General features: G+C 36.3%; 2 protein-coding genes across 2 annotated transcripts; both read left to right on the forward strand.

Moving 5' to 3' along the window:
• Positions 1 to 432: 432 nt before the first annotated feature.
• On the forward strand, positions 433 to 4671 carry LOC120208750 (probable beta-1,3-galactosyltransferase 1). Its single transcript, XM_039207941.1, has 11 exons — positions 433 to 699; positions 1537 to 1633; positions 1877 to 1926; positions 2022 to 2233; positions 2327 to 2390; positions 2610 to 2682; positions 2822 to 2942; positions 3314 to 3401; positions 3500 to 3625; positions 3898 to 4007; positions 4305 to 4671. Exons 1-11 carry the CDS (start codon positions 590 to 592, stop codon positions 4475 to 4477), a joined length of 1224 nt encoding a protein of 407 aa, XP_039063872.1. The 5' UTR covers positions 433 to 589; the 3' UTR covers positions 4478 to 4671.
• Positions 4672 to 9649: 4978 nt separating this feature from the next.
• LOC120208736 (autophagy-related protein 8C-like) lies at positions 9650 to 10178 on the forward strand. The gene is made up of 3 exons (XM_039207929.1): positions 9650 to 9792; positions 9875 to 9993; positions 10078 to 10178. The coding sequence occupies exons 1-3, from the start codon at positions 9734 to 9736 to the stop codon at positions 10176 to 10178; spliced, it is 279 nt and encodes a 92-aa protein (XP_039063860.1). The 5' UTR covers positions 9650 to 9733.
• The last annotated feature ends 8374 nt before the right edge of the window (positions 10179 to 18552 follow it).

An 18552-nucleotide genomic window follows, 5' to 3' on the forward strand; every position in this document is an offset into this window, starting at 1 on the left:
TGATTAACTTCTTTGGCCTTTGGGTTGATTTGACAATATAGTGTTTATAATTGGAGATTAGTTCTTTTTGTTTTCACACTGATTACCTGAGGGTCCTTAATGGAAAGCCATACACTTTAGTCCAAATTCATCTGTTGGGTTCATGTATGCAAATGTTTTAATTAAAATAAATATTGATTTTTTATAAAAAAAAATCCTAACAGAAGTAAACTGTTACATTAGAACTTACTGTGATTTAAAAAAACAGCTGGTGTTACAGTTTATTTTCACTGTGACCTCTAATGTAACAGATGTTATTAAAAGGAATGGCCGTTCTTTTAAACACTTAAACTGGACGGTTTTGTAATTTAGTAGTATTAAGAGGGCAGTTAGTGTGTCTACTTTTTCCCACGGTTCTCTCTCTCTTGACTCTTTGAGGTCGGGGGAGAGAGAGAAACGGAGTGTGTCATTAAAAACTAGGCCTTTAAACTGTTGATCTCTTGTCCTTTCTAAATCTGATTCTGGGTTTTCTTTTTGCTTTCAAATTTCCATTGTTGTATATAAATTAGCATTTTTTCGTGGGAGAAAGATATTGACTTTTAGGACTAAAATGTATGTGAAGAGTAGAGGAGAGTTTGCTTCAAAGCAGGTCTTGTCGAAGAACTTGGCTCTCGTGCTTTGTCTTGCTAGCTTCTGTGCAGGAATGTTCTTCACCAATAGGTATTTTTTTGGCATTCTTGAGTTCTGGTTTTAGCTCCCAATTTGCATTTACTTTTCTGTGGTTTGCTGAATAAAAGATGCATTTTGGTGAATTTGCTACCAATGAAATTTTGAGTTTTTGATAGATCTCGTGAAAGAAGTTTTTGGAAGTACTTTCTCGAGCATACTTGAAACTGCGATAAATTGATTGAATGTGAATGATGAAATATCCAAATGATCAAGTTTAGTTTTGGTCTGGACTTTGTTAAACTGTTTACTATAGATCATTGTGGAGCTAACTATTGTCGGCAAATTATCTGGATCGTACCATTTCCAGGAACCGTGGTTTTGGTGGGTTATAACTATACATATTTTCCTATCTATTGCTCTTGATCTGGTTAGGGTAGAACACATTTGGGTTAATTTCAATGCACAATATTTTCTCAACTACCCTCTTGCAAGGAGAAAGTTTAGTGAAGTGCTGAAGTTGGTACTTGGTAGCTATGACTTATCCTTTAAATTGCATAGAAAGCTTTGAATAATGCTACAGGGAAGGCGTAAAGATCAAAAGAGTAGTGTTGGCATCATTTTTTTTTTACTTTCTAATTAATTATTTATTGGATATTATTGCAGTGAATAAACTACTTGATTTCTTGTTAGGGTGTTGGTTAATATCTATATCTCTACTTGGAGGAATTGCTTACCATGATGTATGGTTTTTTGTTGTCCGCTAAGCTTCTTTTGTTAATGCTTAAGGAAACTCAGACGTCTTAAGATATAATTTTTTCCCTATTTTGATTTTGTCATGTCTTGCTTATAGTATATTCAAATCATTTTAATTATGATACACTGAATTAGGATGTGGATTGTACCTGATGCGAATGCCGTCACGTGGACTTCCAGAGCCGACGGTAAACAATTTGTGGATTGTAATCAGAACATTGTGAGTTCTTTTGTCCCGCATATGTTCAGTCCTAGTTATCTATATGATTGAGCATTGAAGAGCCTAGTTGTTATGAAAGAAACAAGCATTCAGCACGTATGTTTTAGTGGAGTAGTTATATTTAGTCTAATGTCTTGTGTTAGCCTTTAACCTGTCTCGTCTGTTTAGCCAAACATACATCGTTTCTTGATTATTCATCATGCTGACTGGTTGTTGAAATGCTTGTCCTTTTCCCGAATTTAAAAGGTTTTGAAGAATGAAGCCAATAGCTCTAGAGGCATTTCAGAGTCCCAACATTCTATTGAGTAAGCCAAGATGATGTTTGTTATATCTGGATTTGAGGTATTGTACCCTATTCTGGCCTCATATTCATATCTTATTTGCTGTATACGAAATGCAGGACCGTGGATAAAGCCATTTCAGATTTGGAGATCAAATTGATGGCTGCTAGGGCAGAACGTGAGACAATTATAAAAGACCCTATGATATCTGATGGCGTGAAGAATATTGAATCGACTTTAAAAGGAAAATATTTTATGGTTATAGGAATCAATACAGCTTTTAGTAGTCGTAAGCGAAGAGATTCAGTACGTGCTACTTGGATGCCTCAAGGTGCATAACTGTTTTCATATGGCTATTTTTTGTTTTTTTATGATCTTACTGTTGATGTATTATAAATCAATTCTTATTGTATAAATTTCCCAGCTGAGAAGCGCAAAAAATTAGAGGAAGAAAAAGGCATCATCATACGGTTTGTTATAGGCCACAGGTAATTTTCAACCATTCTGCCTGTACCTATCAGTTCCTTATGAAATACTTTTTGACCATTGACTGTAATTTCTCCAGTAACTGCATGTAAAAGCTTTTAGCTTCTGAGTGTATTTGTTTTATCTGTAGAAAATTTGCAAAGAAGTCGCATGTCTTGATAAACTATATGACCTATATGAGGGGGTAGAAATCTGAATTAATGGGCTGGCCTTTTCTGCAGTTCAACATCAGGTGGCATTCTTGACAAAGCCATTGAAGCTGAGGAAAAGGTGCATGGAGACCTTTTGAGATTGGTAATGCTTCTCGTCTGCCCGTCTTTCTGTTGTCATTAGTGTTGACTTAGATCGAGTAGTCTAATGTTTTTGTAAGTGTCAATAGACCATAGAAAAATATTTAAACAGCCTTTATTTCTGTTTGTTCATAAAAAAATAGCAACATGTTGAAGGCTACCTGGAGTTGTCGGCCAAGACAAAAACTTATTTTGCCACTGCTGTTTCCCTGTGGGATGCAGAATTTTACATCAAAGTCGATGATGATGTTCATGTGAATCTAGGTAAAATAAAAGTTTGTTCTTCCATTTTGCATGTTTACAAATCTTTGCACATACAGTATAATTCCTTTTATAAATGTCTTAATTTTTTAACTAGAATGAAACAACTCAACAAGGTTATAATCCAAGTTTTATTTTGAGTGCCTAGAGACTTTTTTTGAGGAAATATGATGATCATAGTTATTATTAATGAAGGGGAAAAGGTTGTACACCATACCAAGAAATATCTAAAGGAAATGAAACCTTTTCCTCGTACTTCAAAATAAGTTACGACGATTTTTCGCATCAAAGTTATAGATCTATGATTAATTGCATTGCTACATTTTTTAATAAATTTATTCCACTCCATCATAAATGAGTTTGTTTGGTTGCAGCAACACTTGGTATGACTTTAGCTGGACATAGAAAGAAACCCCGAATTTATATTGGCTGCATGAAGTCTGGTCCTGTTCTTGCTCGAAAGTAAGCCGAGTTTCTGTGCTTTCCGGATTAGTTTATATTTAAGATGTTGAAAATATCCGAATTATCTGGTTGTCTTATGTATGATCTTTATTTAATAGGGGAGTGAAATACCATGAACCCGAGTACTGGAAATTTGGCGAGGTTGGAAACAAATATTTCCGACATGCTACGGGACAACTGTATGCTATATCGAAAGATTTGGCCACTTACATATTGATAAATCAGTGAGTTCCTACACGTCTTTTCTCATTGTTTTGGTTTCAAGCCTGTTATCATCGATGAGTTAATGCTGTGGTTCATCTAACTGGAAGCTGGTCTATCCAGTTATTGAACTAGCAACTAGAACAAAGAGGCTTTAGTTCGAGTTGCATGTTACAGGCCATCGTGTATATTATAAGCTTGCACATGTTAAATTCAAAGCTCTAATTTCAGATACTTCAGTAAGTTTCAAACCTTTGTTATTGCCTCCTGCGATAATAGCTATGCTACATCTCAGGAATGTACTGCATAAATATGCTAATGAAGATGTTTCGTTGGGAGCTTGGTTTATTGGTTTAGATGTAGAGCATGTGGATGATAGGAGACTCTGCTGTGGTACTCCCCCAGGTATGGGAGCTTTGCTTTTCTTTCTGGATAGTTTTTTTTTTGCCATCTTGGATACCTGTTTTAGTATAAAAAATGAAGTTTTGGCCAAATATACCATAAATGAGAAGTATGATGAGTGAACTCTGAGCTAATAAATGTGATCTGTGATGTCGATATTCCAACCTCTGGTTAATATTGGCATGAACCTATCCGAGGCCAGATATTGGCATATTGTATTATTGTGTTTGTGTCACATTCAATCGGAGGCATATAGCTCAAGTAGCATTGAAGAATTAACTTTAAACATTTTAAAAACAGATTGTGAATGGAAAGCTCAAGCTGGTAATATCTGTGTTGCTTCATTCGACTGGAGGTGCAGTGGTATTTGTAAGTCCGTGGAGAGGATTACGGAGGTTCATGAACGTTGTGGTGAGGACAAGAATGCTTTATGGAGCACGAACTTCATGCAAGCGACAAAAACTTCTTCCTGAGGAACAATATACTTGAAGAGAACTAGCACAGAGATGCTTTTGTCACCTTTCTATAATTTTCTCCCCTTTCCCCACATTTATGTTTGCATCCATAGGTGTAAAGAATGTGTAGCAGTATAGGATACCATAGAAAAACATAACAGATACCCCTTGCTTTTTGCTTCTGGGGTACCCCTCTACCTCTTAGGATACCTACCTCAACACAGCTGCCTCAACCTCATTCTTTGAATGGCGTTGGGCTGGATTAACAAGTTTTCTACCATGGTGATGAGATCTATATAACTAATCTTTGTGAACAGCGTATTGCTGCTTCCTACTCAATAAAATCAATTTAATTACACGTTTATATCATCGGACATCTCCCTTGTATTCTTCCCAAGTCCATGTCGGTTGATGAAAAAGATGAGAAATGGCAGTACTATGTCGTTCTAGTTATCTCTTAATGTAAAATGTATGGATAACTCTAATATCTTCACCATAGTCAATAATGGTTTAAGAAGTTGTACAATAACTTACATCAATAAATAAATGTATCAAAGAACTGAGGGACGATTATGAATATATAAAGCACTAATACCATATCTAAGATATAACTAAGCTTCTGTTTTCCAATTCCATCTGATGCATTGAGTTGGCTACCACCACTTACAGTATCCCATGCAAAAATGCAGTAATTATTTTGCTAATAAATAATTACTTGTTGAATTATGAAACAATGGAATTAGTGGAGTTGTTGCATTTCTGTTTTTACCAAAAATTGAGAAATAGCTGGGAAATTAGCTAAAACAAGTTGGGGGGAATCCTAACCTATCGAAAGGAGAGGCAAACTGCAATAGTACAAGATAATAAGCCAAATAGTAGACTTGTTATGCATCCCCAACAAGTCCTACCAAAAGGAAACCTGTATCCATCTACAATCCCCTCAATGATCTGTCTCTCTCATGTGAATTGATGTCTGCATCTCTCCCTCACCTTTTACAGCAAAAAGAAAAGAATACAGCCCCACTTTTGCTAACTATTTTCACGTGCAAACTCCGCAAATGTGCTATCTATCTATCTATCTATCACTGCAACATAGTCGTATCTATCTCGGCTTTTTTACCCACACCGTTTGTTTTTATTTTTACTTTTCTAACACCGTTCCACCAATATTTCCAAAACTAGCACCCTTTCTGCTGAGTTGGCAAAGGCGCGTCCCCGGGAGCGCGCTTTACCCGATTTTTTCGTTGAGTTGGATGCCACGTGTGAAAGGCGCGTCCCCGGGGACGCGCCTTTGCCAACTCAGCAGACACGTATTTTGTTTTATAATAAATAGTTTATTTTTATTATTATTATAAATTAATAATATATTATGTAAAATGTTTCGATTATAATGTAAGAATTATCAAGTTTCGAGTATTTTTGATTTTGATTATCGATCTATTAATTTTATCAGTTAATTATTTAAATGTTATCAATCTAGTCATCTCATATCAATATTTAACGAAAATATTGATGCATAAGTTAATAAATTAGTATAATTACATATTTAATCTTCAAGACTTACATATTTTATAAATTAGTCTTATTGAAAATTTAATTTAATAAATTTAATCCTCCAATCAGAACATGAAATGTGTCATCGTATACATAAATTTTTTAATAACTTTTAATTTGTTTAATTTAATATTTTTCTCTACTTAGAAGGTGGAATTATTATTATATTTTAAAAAAAATTATAACTAATAATATTAAATATTATATTAAATAAATATATTAAATATATTTATGTATTTAAAAGTTAAAAAAAATTATTTAGGTGTACATACATTGACAAATTATATAAATGCAATAACATTAAATTATTAGAAATAAAAACATTCATTTAAAAACTTTAATTACATAAGAGTTAACGGTTATATGATGATAACAGAGCTGGACATTTTTTTCTATTGTGCCCGATGTTTCTACAATGCCCACATCGTTTTTGTTCTGTTGACTTCTCCCGAATATCCATATCACAATGTATTCTAGTAGATTTTGGACGACCTGAGTCCCTCAATAGCAATGGATCTGGGACAATTGTAAGCCAAGTTTGAATCTCATTTGGGTCTCTTTCGTTTCCTATGGGCGGAAACTCAAATTCATATACCTTGAAAACTTGTGAAAGTTGGTATACAGGATCAACATAATTTTTGTAGTCCAAATGCGAATGTGAGCAAGCAGCAATGACATGAGAGCATGGATATTTGAGTGCTTGAAAGAAACCACAATCGCACCACCTCTCTTGCAGATTAACTCTGAAAGAGTTAGCTTCAATCCCTTGCAGCGGACGTGGCATTTCGGTTACACGAAACAATTCACGGGTGCGAGAAAAATTTGTAACTAACATCCCATTTGATGTAGCCATTTTTTTCTGTAAATCGACTATTAGTCTTGGGTGGTAAATATGTCCGTTTTGCATCCAAGTAAGAGCTTGTCCACCGAGTTTTGCAAAGAGTTGACCCAAACGAAAATAAGTCGTTTTGACCAACGCCGTGACTGGTAAATGACGCGCCCCCTTTAAGGTTGAATTTATTGCTTCAGCCAAGTTTGTTGTCATATGACCATAGCGATACCCCCCGTCATATGCATTTGTCCACATTTCTTTGCTGATGTCCATAATGTACTCGCACCCCTTCTTATTTTTGCCAAACAGCTCTTGTAGCATCGACTCAAACCTTTGAGGTAAGAGTTCGTAACCTAAGTCATTAGGAATATGTAATAGTTAATATGAAGTATAAATAAGTAATAAGAAATTGATAGAAAAATTGGGAAAAAGTAACATACCCATCCGCACGACTAACTGACGTTCATCGTTCTTCTTGTATTTTCCGTAACCTAAGTCATTAGGAATGTTAACCCCTCGTGCTTCCGCCGAAAGTAGAAACGGCTTCCCATTTTCATTAAACCAGTCCATATAGTTATCCGTAACCATATGACCAGTTTCAGCGTAATATTGTCGAGGGGCCAACAGTGTATATCGGTTCTCCCAAAGCGCAATCCAATCTCTGTGTCTCACCACCCAGTTAACATCTTTCTTTCCCCGTCTATCTATGTTATGCACGTCGTCTAAATTTCTAGGAGCTCCAGGAATATATTGCGTACAACCATACTGACGGAGCACGCGATCAACTGGATGCCACTCAATAATAGCATAACATATAAGAGGTATAACCGATATCCATACCTCTAATGACCCTCTAAGGTGGGGTGGGATGCAAGCTTTCACTTCATCGCTCGCATAAGGTATCCACTGAAATTGAAATATAAATATACAATTCAAATAAATAAAATATTCTAATTATATCTAACATTTTAAATTAAAATATTAATAATTAAACAAATTTAAAAACATACCTCAGACCCAGCTTTCGTATCAATAAGTAAACGAATTTCCTCTAAAACAGTAGGTATACTTTTATGGTCCTTTCTTTTCATCGACCACCTATGAAATATAATATAAACTAAATATCACCCTATTTAATTGAAAATATTTAAATCAAAATTTAGTTCGAAAATTACCTCAACAATAAGGGGAATACGTATGGTTCATTCACGATCGGGCATAAGAAAGGCATGCGGAACCACGCCCATGATTATAGAAGCAGAAGACATCCACCGATAGCAGTTTTCTTATAATTCGTCGCCCGACACATTTCTCTAAAGAGAAATGCCAAAACTGCAGCACCCCAACTATATCTTCCAGCTTCATCAAAATCGATCAGATGCCGCAACCACATACAATGCACCTGGTTGCGAGATTTGTCGGGCATCAATATTCCTCCAATTATTCGTAGAATATATGCCCGAGCACATGCCTTTGCTTGATCCTCTGAAGCATTTTCATTTAAAACCTCAAAATTAGCTTTCAACCAAGATAAAGCTATTCTACCTCCATTAAACTCTGGCGGAGCAGCTCCAAGATAATCAATGCACATTGATTGCCAATCACCATCCGCCATACCACACATCATATTTCCGTCGACGGGAAGCCCCAGATGCATAGAGACATCCTCCAATGTAATTGTTGCCTCTCCACATGGAAGGTGAAAAGTGTGTGTCTCGGGCCTCCACCTCTCAATCAGTGCAGAAATTAGGACAGGTTCGAGTTTGCAACCGCCTATAATTGTTGCAATATACCCGAACCCAGCAGAAGCCAAATATGGCAAAATACGTTCCGGTGTCGGTATACGTGGATTTTTAATAAAAGTTTCTAAAATACGATCAGCATCCTAAATAATATATATATAAAAAGTAAAAATTAATATAAATTCATAATAACTTTAAAATAAAAATAAATTTAAATATTAACATTAATTATAAAAAATATTACCATATCGCTAAAATGTCTGGAGATATGATCAATATCCAATCGCAACAGCATTTCGTTTTCCATTATAACTGTAGACAAAACAATATAATTAGCAAAAAATTAATAATTCTAAATAAATAATAATTATATAAATATTATTTTAATAAAAAAATAATATTTACATAAATATATTAATATAAAAAATAATAACTATTTAAAAAATACTAACATAAAATAAATTTCTTACCACTAATAACAAATTTAAAACTCAAATAGTTGGAGAATTTGAGTTATATAAGAGAGAAGAAGATGATTTTGGTGTGAAGAATGAGTGAGGGTTGAGGGGGTTTATATAGGGGAGGAGGAGGGGTAGTTAGGAAAAACGGATGGGGGCATTTATGACATTTAATGGAAGGCACGTCCCCGGGGATGCGCCTTCCACACGTGTCTGCTGATATGGCAAAGGCGCGTCCCCGGGGACGCGCCTTTCATACGTGGCATCCAACTCAGCGAAAACACGGGTAAAGCGCGTCCCCGGAGACGCGCCTTTGCCAACTCAGCAGAAAGGGTGCTAGTTTTGGAAATATTGGTCGAACGGTGTTAGAAAAATAAAAATAAAAATAAACGGTGTCAGTGGGGTAAAAAAGCCATCTATCTCTCCTTACTTTGTCCTCCCCACTAGAAAAACCCTAGGTCCTATACTCTGTTACTATCTTTTCATTTCTCCCCATTTTCCTAGAATCCTTACCGTAGTACTTATAGGATTTTCGTGATCCATCTTTGGTCCCCGTGCTTCTATCTTCTCTCATGAATCCTCACCGACAGATTTACCGTAAGAATGTTTTTGCTACTATCTTCGTTTCTTTTTAACATTTTTTATCCTGCATTGTTCTTTTAATATTCATCTTTGCTTATGGGAAACCATGCAGATTATTGTTGAGAAGGCTGTAAAGAGCGACGTTCCTGATCTTGATCAAAAGAAGTTAGTTGCATTTTCCCTTCGAGTTTATTCAGTCTGCTATTTGCCAAACATGCCCCCGGATAACCTTTGATTGTGGCTTCAGGTATCTTGTTCCTGCTGATTTGACCGTGGGCCAATTTGTTCATGTTGTCCGTAAAAGGATCAAGCTCAGTGCTGAGAAAGCTATATTTGTCTTTGTGAATAACACTCTCCCTTCTACTGGTGAGCGATGATATATTTGCTTCAAGTGTTATAAACTATCACAGTTGTGAGGCTTATATGTTTTTTTTTTTAATTTGGTTACAGCTGCCTTGATGTCTGCAATTTATGAGGAAAACAAGGATGAAGATGGTTTTCTTTATTTGACTTACAGTGGAGAGCACACATTTGGTGTAAATTCTCAGTAGGCCAATGCTTTGTTCTTGACAATGACAGTTTTATAACTGTCTCAACTTCCTAATTTTTTATTCTCAATTATGAAATTTTAGGAGACAAGTCATTTGTTTTATATGATTCTTCCATCCCCCATGAATGGTATTCAGTCATTTTCAATACCAGGGACTGGTTTGGTGTAGCCATTGAAATGGCGCTCAATGATACTATTTTTATGCTTTTAAAGTTTCCATTAAATTGGAGAACACAAGTCCCTCATAAAGGAATTCATCAAATTTCGAAGGCTTGGCAATTACAAATTTTAACTAAATTCTGTTCTACTGGAATTCCTTTTTCTGGAATTTACTCTTGACCCATGTTAATCCCTTGGATACCCCATGCTTGACTTGCTTGGCTCCCTTCAAAGCTGCTGCCTTAAAGCTTCCATTTACTCTGGGTTTCTTCGTGTCCTCTTTCTTGGCTGTAGTGTCCTCATCTTCCATGACTACAATTCCTCCAGCACGCCATTGATCAGCCCAGCTGGGTGCCTCACTAGCCATGGATCCTTGTTATCCTTGAAGTCTTAATAAAAACAAGTTTGTGAAATCAATGCAACCTTGTTTTCAATGTGACAAAGCAGAGGAAGGAAAATGCGAAAATCATGGAGGCAAATCTTATGCTTGAAGCGTAGATCCTTGGATTTCCGAGAGCTTATCTTTTTTCGTGTATTTTATCAAACTTAAATACGGGAAGATAATAAGAGCTTAAAAACATTATGTAAACAGAATCTACGACTACAACAAGTATTTGCAGAAGTAGGTTAAGAGACTATATGAAGGGTTTGATGTTGATGAACAGAAGTGATGATATCAAGGCAAAAACAAGGGTTTGATGAAAGAGAGAGTACTTACTTGATGCTGGTGTTGATTAACAACGGCTGCCTTGCTTGGAGAACAAATTGATAAAAGCAGCAGATGAACAATAATGAGATTTCTCTCTGCTCAAGACTTACTAGGAGTAGGAGATGGCTTTGTCCCCTTTATTTGCTTTTAAATGACTTGCCAACTCACTCATGATGGGAAATAAATCGAGTACGAGTAATTTTCTTATAATCAGATTAGTGAGAATGCGAAATAAAAACGGAAAAAATAATACCAAAAATTGATAACAAAGTTCAGCTAATTTGTTTACGTCTTCGGACTGTTGCAGATCTTTTATTAAAAGAGAAAATTTACAGGTGTTTACAAAACACTCACTACTCATAAGAAAACTCTCTAGTATTGGGAGAAAGAAATGCTTTTTGGGATGGTTTTGAAGCTAAATGAGCTAGGGTATTTATAGTTAAACTTAAGGACTTAATCTTGTAAATACCCTAAAGCCTAGGGATTAATTGTGATTATCCTATTATCATTTTTCAACAAACATTTACCAAACTTTGAAAACCATTTTCAAAGAAACATTTACCAAACTTTGAAAACTTTTTTTTTCAAAGTTGGTTGCCAAACTTTGAAAACTTTTTTTTTTCAAAGTTGGTTGCCAAACTTGAAAACCATTTTAACAATACTTTCAACAATCTCCCACTTGAAGACTGATTTTAATTTATCTTCACACATCGATCAATACAACAGCTTTTCTAGTTTTGTTACTCTAGCATGCCAACTGAAATTGAACACAACTTCAGTTTGTCTGTAGTCACCGTCTTTGTCAACATGTCTTCCGGATTTTGAGCTCCGCTGATCTTTTCAAGTTTCAAAATCCCATCTTCCAGAAGAGACCGGATAAAATGATATCGCAATTGTATGTGCTTTGTCCTGGAATGAAAAGACTGATTCTTTACTAGATGTATAGCACTTTGACTGTCGCAATACAAGATATTGTTTTCTTGTTTCTTGCCTAACTCTTCCAAGAAACTTTGGAGCCAAACCATCTCCTTGCTGGCTTCCGTAACAGCGACATATTCTGCTTCAGTTGTGGAGAAAGAAACTATCTTCTGTAGTTGAGAAACCCAACTCACTGCGGTTCCTCCTAGATTATAGACATACCCTGTAGTGCTCATTCTGATGTCAACATTTCCGGCTAAGTCAGAATCTACATAGCATGCCAGTATCATATCTCCACCTTTGAAACAAAGTACTTTGTTTGTGGTACCCCGTAGATATCTAAGGATCCATTTGACTGCTTCCCAGTGTACCTTGCCCGGATTATTCATGTACCTGCTAACAACTCCCACTGCTTGAGCAATATCTGGTCTGGTACAAACCATGACATACATCAGACTTCCAATTGCTGAGGCATACGGCACCTTCACCATGTGTGCACGTTCTTCCTCCGTCTTTGGTGACTGTTCTTTAGAGAGTCTGAAATAAACACCTAAAGGTGTACTTACTGGTTTAGCATCTTGCATGTTGAACATAGAGAGTACTTTGTTGATGTACTCAGCCTGTGATAATATCAAAGTCCCCGACTTTGTGTCTCTCTTGATCCTCATCCCAAGAATCTACTTTGCAGCGCCCAGATCCTTCATAGCAAACTGCTTCGACAATTTTATAATCTCTTGCATGTCTGAGCATGCAATGAGCATGTCATCAACGTACAACAATAAAATAATGAAACTATTGTTGAACCTCTTGATGTAGCAATAATGATCTGTTTGGCATCTGGTAAAACCATTGCTACCCATGAAGCTATCGAACTTCTTGTACCATTGTCTAAGAGCTTGTTTTAAACCATACAAGCTCTTCTTTAACTTGCATACCACGTTTTTTTGTTTCCTGCCTCTATGAAGCCTTCTGGCTGCCTCATATAGATTTCTTCCTCCAAATCACCATGAAGGAAAGCTGTTTTTACATCTAACTGCTCAAGATGTAAAATTTCTGCAGCTACAATTTTCAACACCAGTCTGATTGTAGACAGTTTTACAACTGGAGAGAAAATTTCATTGTAGTCAATACCTTCCTTTTGCTGAAAACCTTTGACAACCAGTCTTGCTTTGTAGCGTTTGCTCCCATCGTGTTCTTCTTTGATCCTGTAAATCCACTTGTTGTGGAGCGCTTTCTTGCCTGGTGGTAATTTAGTTAATTCTCATGTCTGATTTGACATAAGCGAGTCCATCTCATCTTTCATGGAAGACTCCCACTTGACTGAATCCTCCACTTGCATTGCTTCATCATAGCACTCTGGTTCACCATTGTCAGTCAGCAACAAGTAGTGCAAAGAATGAGAATACCGTTGGGTTGGTTTAGAAATTCTGGATGAGCATCTCAGTTCTGGTGTGACTGGTTCTTCTTGAACTGCTTCAGGACTAATCTGAACATCATTTCTAGAAATCTCCTCGAACTCAACAAATTCCTTTGTTTCAGCTTCAGTATTGGAGCTACTTCATTCTATGGTTGACATGTCTTTTTACATCACATTCTCATTAAAAATGACATCTCTTCTTCTGATGATCTTCCGATTTTTGTAGTCCCAAAACCGGTAACCGAACTCATCACCGCCATAACCAACAAAGGCACATTTCTTGGACTTAGCATCAAGTTTACTTCTTTCAGCAGAGTCTATGTGTACATAAGAAATACAACCAAACACTTTTAAGTGTGAGGTTTATTTCTTTCTTGCTCCAAACTTCCTCTGGTATTCTGCCATCCAAAGGAACTAAGGGCCCACGGTTGATCAAGTAAGTTGCAGTGTTGATAGCTTTAGCTCATAGAAATTTGGGCAAACCGGCATGTATCCTCATGCTTCTGGCACGTTCATTCAGAGTTCTGTTAATGCGCTCTGCTACGCCATTATTGTAACATCCTCAATACCGGGTTAGTGACTAAATTGGAAAGTTTTATATTTTGGTGATTAAAATAGAATGAATGAATAGTATAAAGATTTATATGTAAATGATTGTGTAGGATTGAATTGAAAGGAAGAATGAATGGAAGGGCAAAAGAGTCATTTGCAAGGAAAATTAATTAAAGAATGGATAAGGATATATATGAGTACAAGTGGGATGAAAAGAAGAGAACACCAAAGCCTTCCAGAGTTATCTTCTTCTTCTTTCTTCCTTGTACGTGTGAACCAAAGCAAAGGTAAGATTTCTGATTATTGAGTTTCTTGTTAAATTTAATATTGGGTTTTGATTATTAGATGATAACTAAGCTTAAGTTATCTTAACATCAAAGGATGATTGAGTTAGGAGAGATTTAAGATTTGAAGTTCTTAAATGAAATCTTGGAATAGAGTTTATAACTAGAATTGAAAGTTATATTTGACTTGTCATCAATCTAGTTAAGATATACGAAGTGTTAAAAACGGAATTCAAACATGTTGATTTATTAATGTAATTCTTGAATTACATATGAATGATAGGATTTGAAGGTTTAAGATGAAATAAATGAGTATAAATTGGTTTAAGGATGTGTACTAGAGTTAAGAATGAAAAAGGGGATTAAACATGAAGGATTTAATCCAAATGAATGAACTTTCAGGTTCAAAAAGAGGATTCTGGGCAGAGTGCACCGATGCACATTCATAGTGCATCGATGCATCAAGGTTAAAACCCAGAAATTGTTTGAATGTGCATAGATGCATTGGTAGTGCATCGATGCACTCTTTTAAAATACGATGCATAAGTAGTGCATCGATGCATCCCATTAATAGTGAAACATCGAATGTAATCGGTGCATCAATGCATAAGGAGTGCATCGATGCATCCCAGCAATAATACTACATCGAATACCTTTTATGCACCGATGCATCAGTAGTGCATCGATGCATACCTTCATTAAAAGATGAAATTGACTTTTCTCTTAGTCTAAAGAGTGAATCATTAGAGTATATTAGTTATAATACTGATATAGATCCATGTGCGATTATGTAGATACTAAAAGTAAGCTTATTCCGGAACGATCAAAGCAAAGCTAAGGTAAGTGCATACTATATGTATATTATAATGGAATAAGACTTGTGATAAGTCTAATCCCTATGTTGATTTTTATAATACAGTAGTTGTGAACATGCATACATGATAATTATTGTGATACATGCATAAGATATATATATGTTCATGTGATATGATATGTGATATGACTTGTGATATGAGAACATGATATGAAGTGATATGAGATACATGATCACAAGAGAAATGATATGAGTACATGAACATATGAAATATAAGAATAATGGCCATAGTATACGATATGAGAATTATAGGTGTAATTGGCATACCAAGAGTCGAGGGTATAATAGTCCTTCGGGACGTAGTCCTTCGGGATGTAGGAGTCCTACGGGACGAATACTGAACTAAGGTTCGGTGCCCCATGAGGGAATAGCTACGAGCTGTGGTGACAGCATTAGTGCACAACCTCAATGCACTCACATACCTCTAATCTCAATAATATACATGGGCTATGCAATTGAAATACCGATTTACAGTGAAAGTGATACAAGAAGGTAAGTTTCGTATGTGCATTATATGTTATCGTGCGATAGATACATGTATATTGAAATGTCATGATCCAATTGTAAGTATGAACATTCATAAGTTTATTGTTGCATATTCATTTATTGCCTCACTAAGTCTATAACTTAGCGTGTAAGTGATTTACACGTAGGTACCAAGAATCAGGAAAAGTGGAAATAGAAGTAGCACGGACAACAATACTACTAAGAGATCAGATCAGAAGTAATTGACAAAGTATGTACTTGGTTATGTATAGAGTGTTGGCATGTAATAAGTGTTAATTACGAATACTCTGATCAATTTTGTATTTTATGGTCTTATGTAAATTAAAGTATTTCGTTTTAATGAAAGTTTTAAAAATTCCCGGGATTTTCTATAAGAGTCAAGGTTTTGAAAAGTCAATGTGACACCTCAAACTTGTATTCGGGTCGGATATGAGTTAAGGGTGTTACATTTAATGGTATCAGAGCTATGGTTTAGTCGATTCTCGGTATAAACCGAAGTCTAGAGTATCTTATAAGGTATACATGCCAACAAAATAGTGGAAACTTCTGATCTGATGGAATAGTAAGTATGTTGTTTTGCTAATAGAACTATATGGTTGTATTTTTATAGATGTCCGGACAAAATAGATCTAGAAATGAAGCGGGAGACGATAGACCCGCTGAAAGCAGTAATTCACATACCCTGGCCAGGCATAGTGAAGAACAGACATCCTCTGGAATGCCTGTCAATGATCAAGATATATTCTTTAGAACGTTAGACACGGTATTGACGCGTTTCCAACCTCCTGTTACTTCAACTCCAAAAATGAATGTTGCGAAAGAATTGAAGGGATTAGGAGCTCCAGAGTTTAAAGGGGAAGCCAATGAAGGTCCTGTTATTGCGGACCTTTGGCTTAATGACATGAAAGTCATGCTTACGGGACTTCATTGTTCCGATGCTGAGAAGTTGGATGGGATAATTTCATTATTGAGAGGACAAGCAAGGATCTGGTGGACCAATGTTACATTGAGAATGTCTAACGCCCAAGTAGCTTGGTCTTTATTTTTAGAAGAATTCAAGCATAAGTACATCGGAGATCAATTTGTTCGTCAAATGAAGTAAGAGTTCATGAATCTGAAGCAATGTAATCACACTGTATATGAGTATGGATGTGAATTCAATAAGTTGAGCCGCTTTGCTTCCGAGCTAGTTCCTACTGAAAAGGATGCTTGTGAGTGGTTCGTAGAGGGTTTACATCCTCGGTTAAAGGAAATGTTGATTGTCTTGAATTTATCATCATTTCAAGAAGTAGTTAACCGTGCCAAGGCTCTGGAAAGAGCTCAGAACGAGAGGTTTGAAAATTCAAGAGCTCAGACAGTCAAAAGAACGGGTGTTTCTTCGAGTTCCGCACCATCAAAAAGGGGCAAAGATGCTGGTTTTCGACCCCAGGTTAGATCAGAATAAGTGGCATCCTCCGCTAGAGGATCAAATCAAATGAGAGGTAGACAAACTCAGTCAGTGGAATCTGGAGCTGGGAGAACTAATCAGAGTCAAGCCAGACAATGCCCGCATTTTGGAAAGAATCATTTAGGGGTATGTCGAATGATTTCTGGAGTCTGCTTTAGATGTGGAGACGTCGGACATTTCGTTCAAGATTGTCCAATGTCAACCAGTGAATCTGTACAGCCAGAGAGGTCTGTTTCTGTAGCCCAGAGGGGAAGAGGTAGAGGCAGAGGAAGAAGTCAGTCAGAGTCCTCTGCTCAACAGGAGATACACTCCACTACTCGAGTGTACAACCTCAAGACCAATGAGGATTGTGATGACCCAGATATTATAACATGTACCTTTCTATTGTTTGACAAAGGTGTTATTGTATTGATTGATCCGGGATCTAGATATTCATATATTACTAGTACGTTAGTGAGAGAATTGAACATTCCTTTAGAAACTACTAGTAATGAAGTAATAGTGACGAATCCACTAGGGCACAGTGCTCAGGTAAATATGGTGAGTCGAGGGTGTCCCATACGGATTCAGGGAATTGAATTTCCTGCTAATCTGATGGAATTACCTTTTGACGAATTCGAAGTGATACTGGGGATGGATTGGTTATATCGTTATTACGCTGATGTCGATTGTAGATTGAAAAGAGTGACATTGAGAAGTTCTGAAGGAATAGAAGTTATTGTATTTAGTGAAATATGAAATCCATTAGCAAGTGTGATTTCAGTGATGACTGCAAAGAAGTTACTGCTACAGGGATGTCAAGGGTTTATTGCTAATGTACTGGATGTTAGAACCAAGGAGAAAGGGATTGAAGAGATTCTTATAGTCAGAGAGTTTCTCGATGTATTTCCTGCAGAGTTGCCAGGTTTACCTCCTGACAGAGAGGTAGAATTCCAGATTGAGATAATACCAGGAACAACGCCAATTGCAATGGCACCATACAGAATGGCTCCAAAGGAATTACAAGAATTAAAGATTCAATTAAAGGAGTTATTGGACAAAGGGTTTATTAGACCAAGTGTATCACCTTGGGGAGCTCCAGTTCTATTTGTTAAGAAGAAAGATGGATCAATGCGTCTTTGTATCGATTACAGACAACTCAATAAAGTGACCATCAAGAACAAGTATCCACTTCCCCGAATCGACGATTTATTTGATCAATTAAAGGAAGCTTCAGTGTTCTCAAAAATTGATCTACGTTCGGTTATCATCAATTAAAGATTCAAGAAAAAGACATTTCGAAAACGGTGTTTAGAACAAGATATGGTCATTATGAATTTATCGTGATGCCGTTTGGAGTTACAAATGCACCAGCTGCTTTTATGGATTTAATGAACAGAATTTTCCAACCGTATTTGGATCAGTTTGCTGTGGTGTTTATTGATGATATTTTAATATATTCAAAGTCAGAAAAAGAGCATAGTTCATACTTACAGATTGTTTTACAGATTTTACGAGACAAGAAGCTT

This window comes from Hibiscus syriacus, unplaced genomic scaffold (genome assembly GCF_006381635.1).
Source record: "Hibiscus syriacus cultivar Baekdansim isolate YM2019G1 unplaced genomic scaffold, ASM638163v2 tig00017404_pilon, whole genome shotgun sequence".
Taxonomy (NCBI): domain Eukaryota; kingdom Viridiplantae; phylum Streptophyta; class Magnoliopsida; order Malvales; family Malvaceae; genus Hibiscus; species Hibiscus syriacus.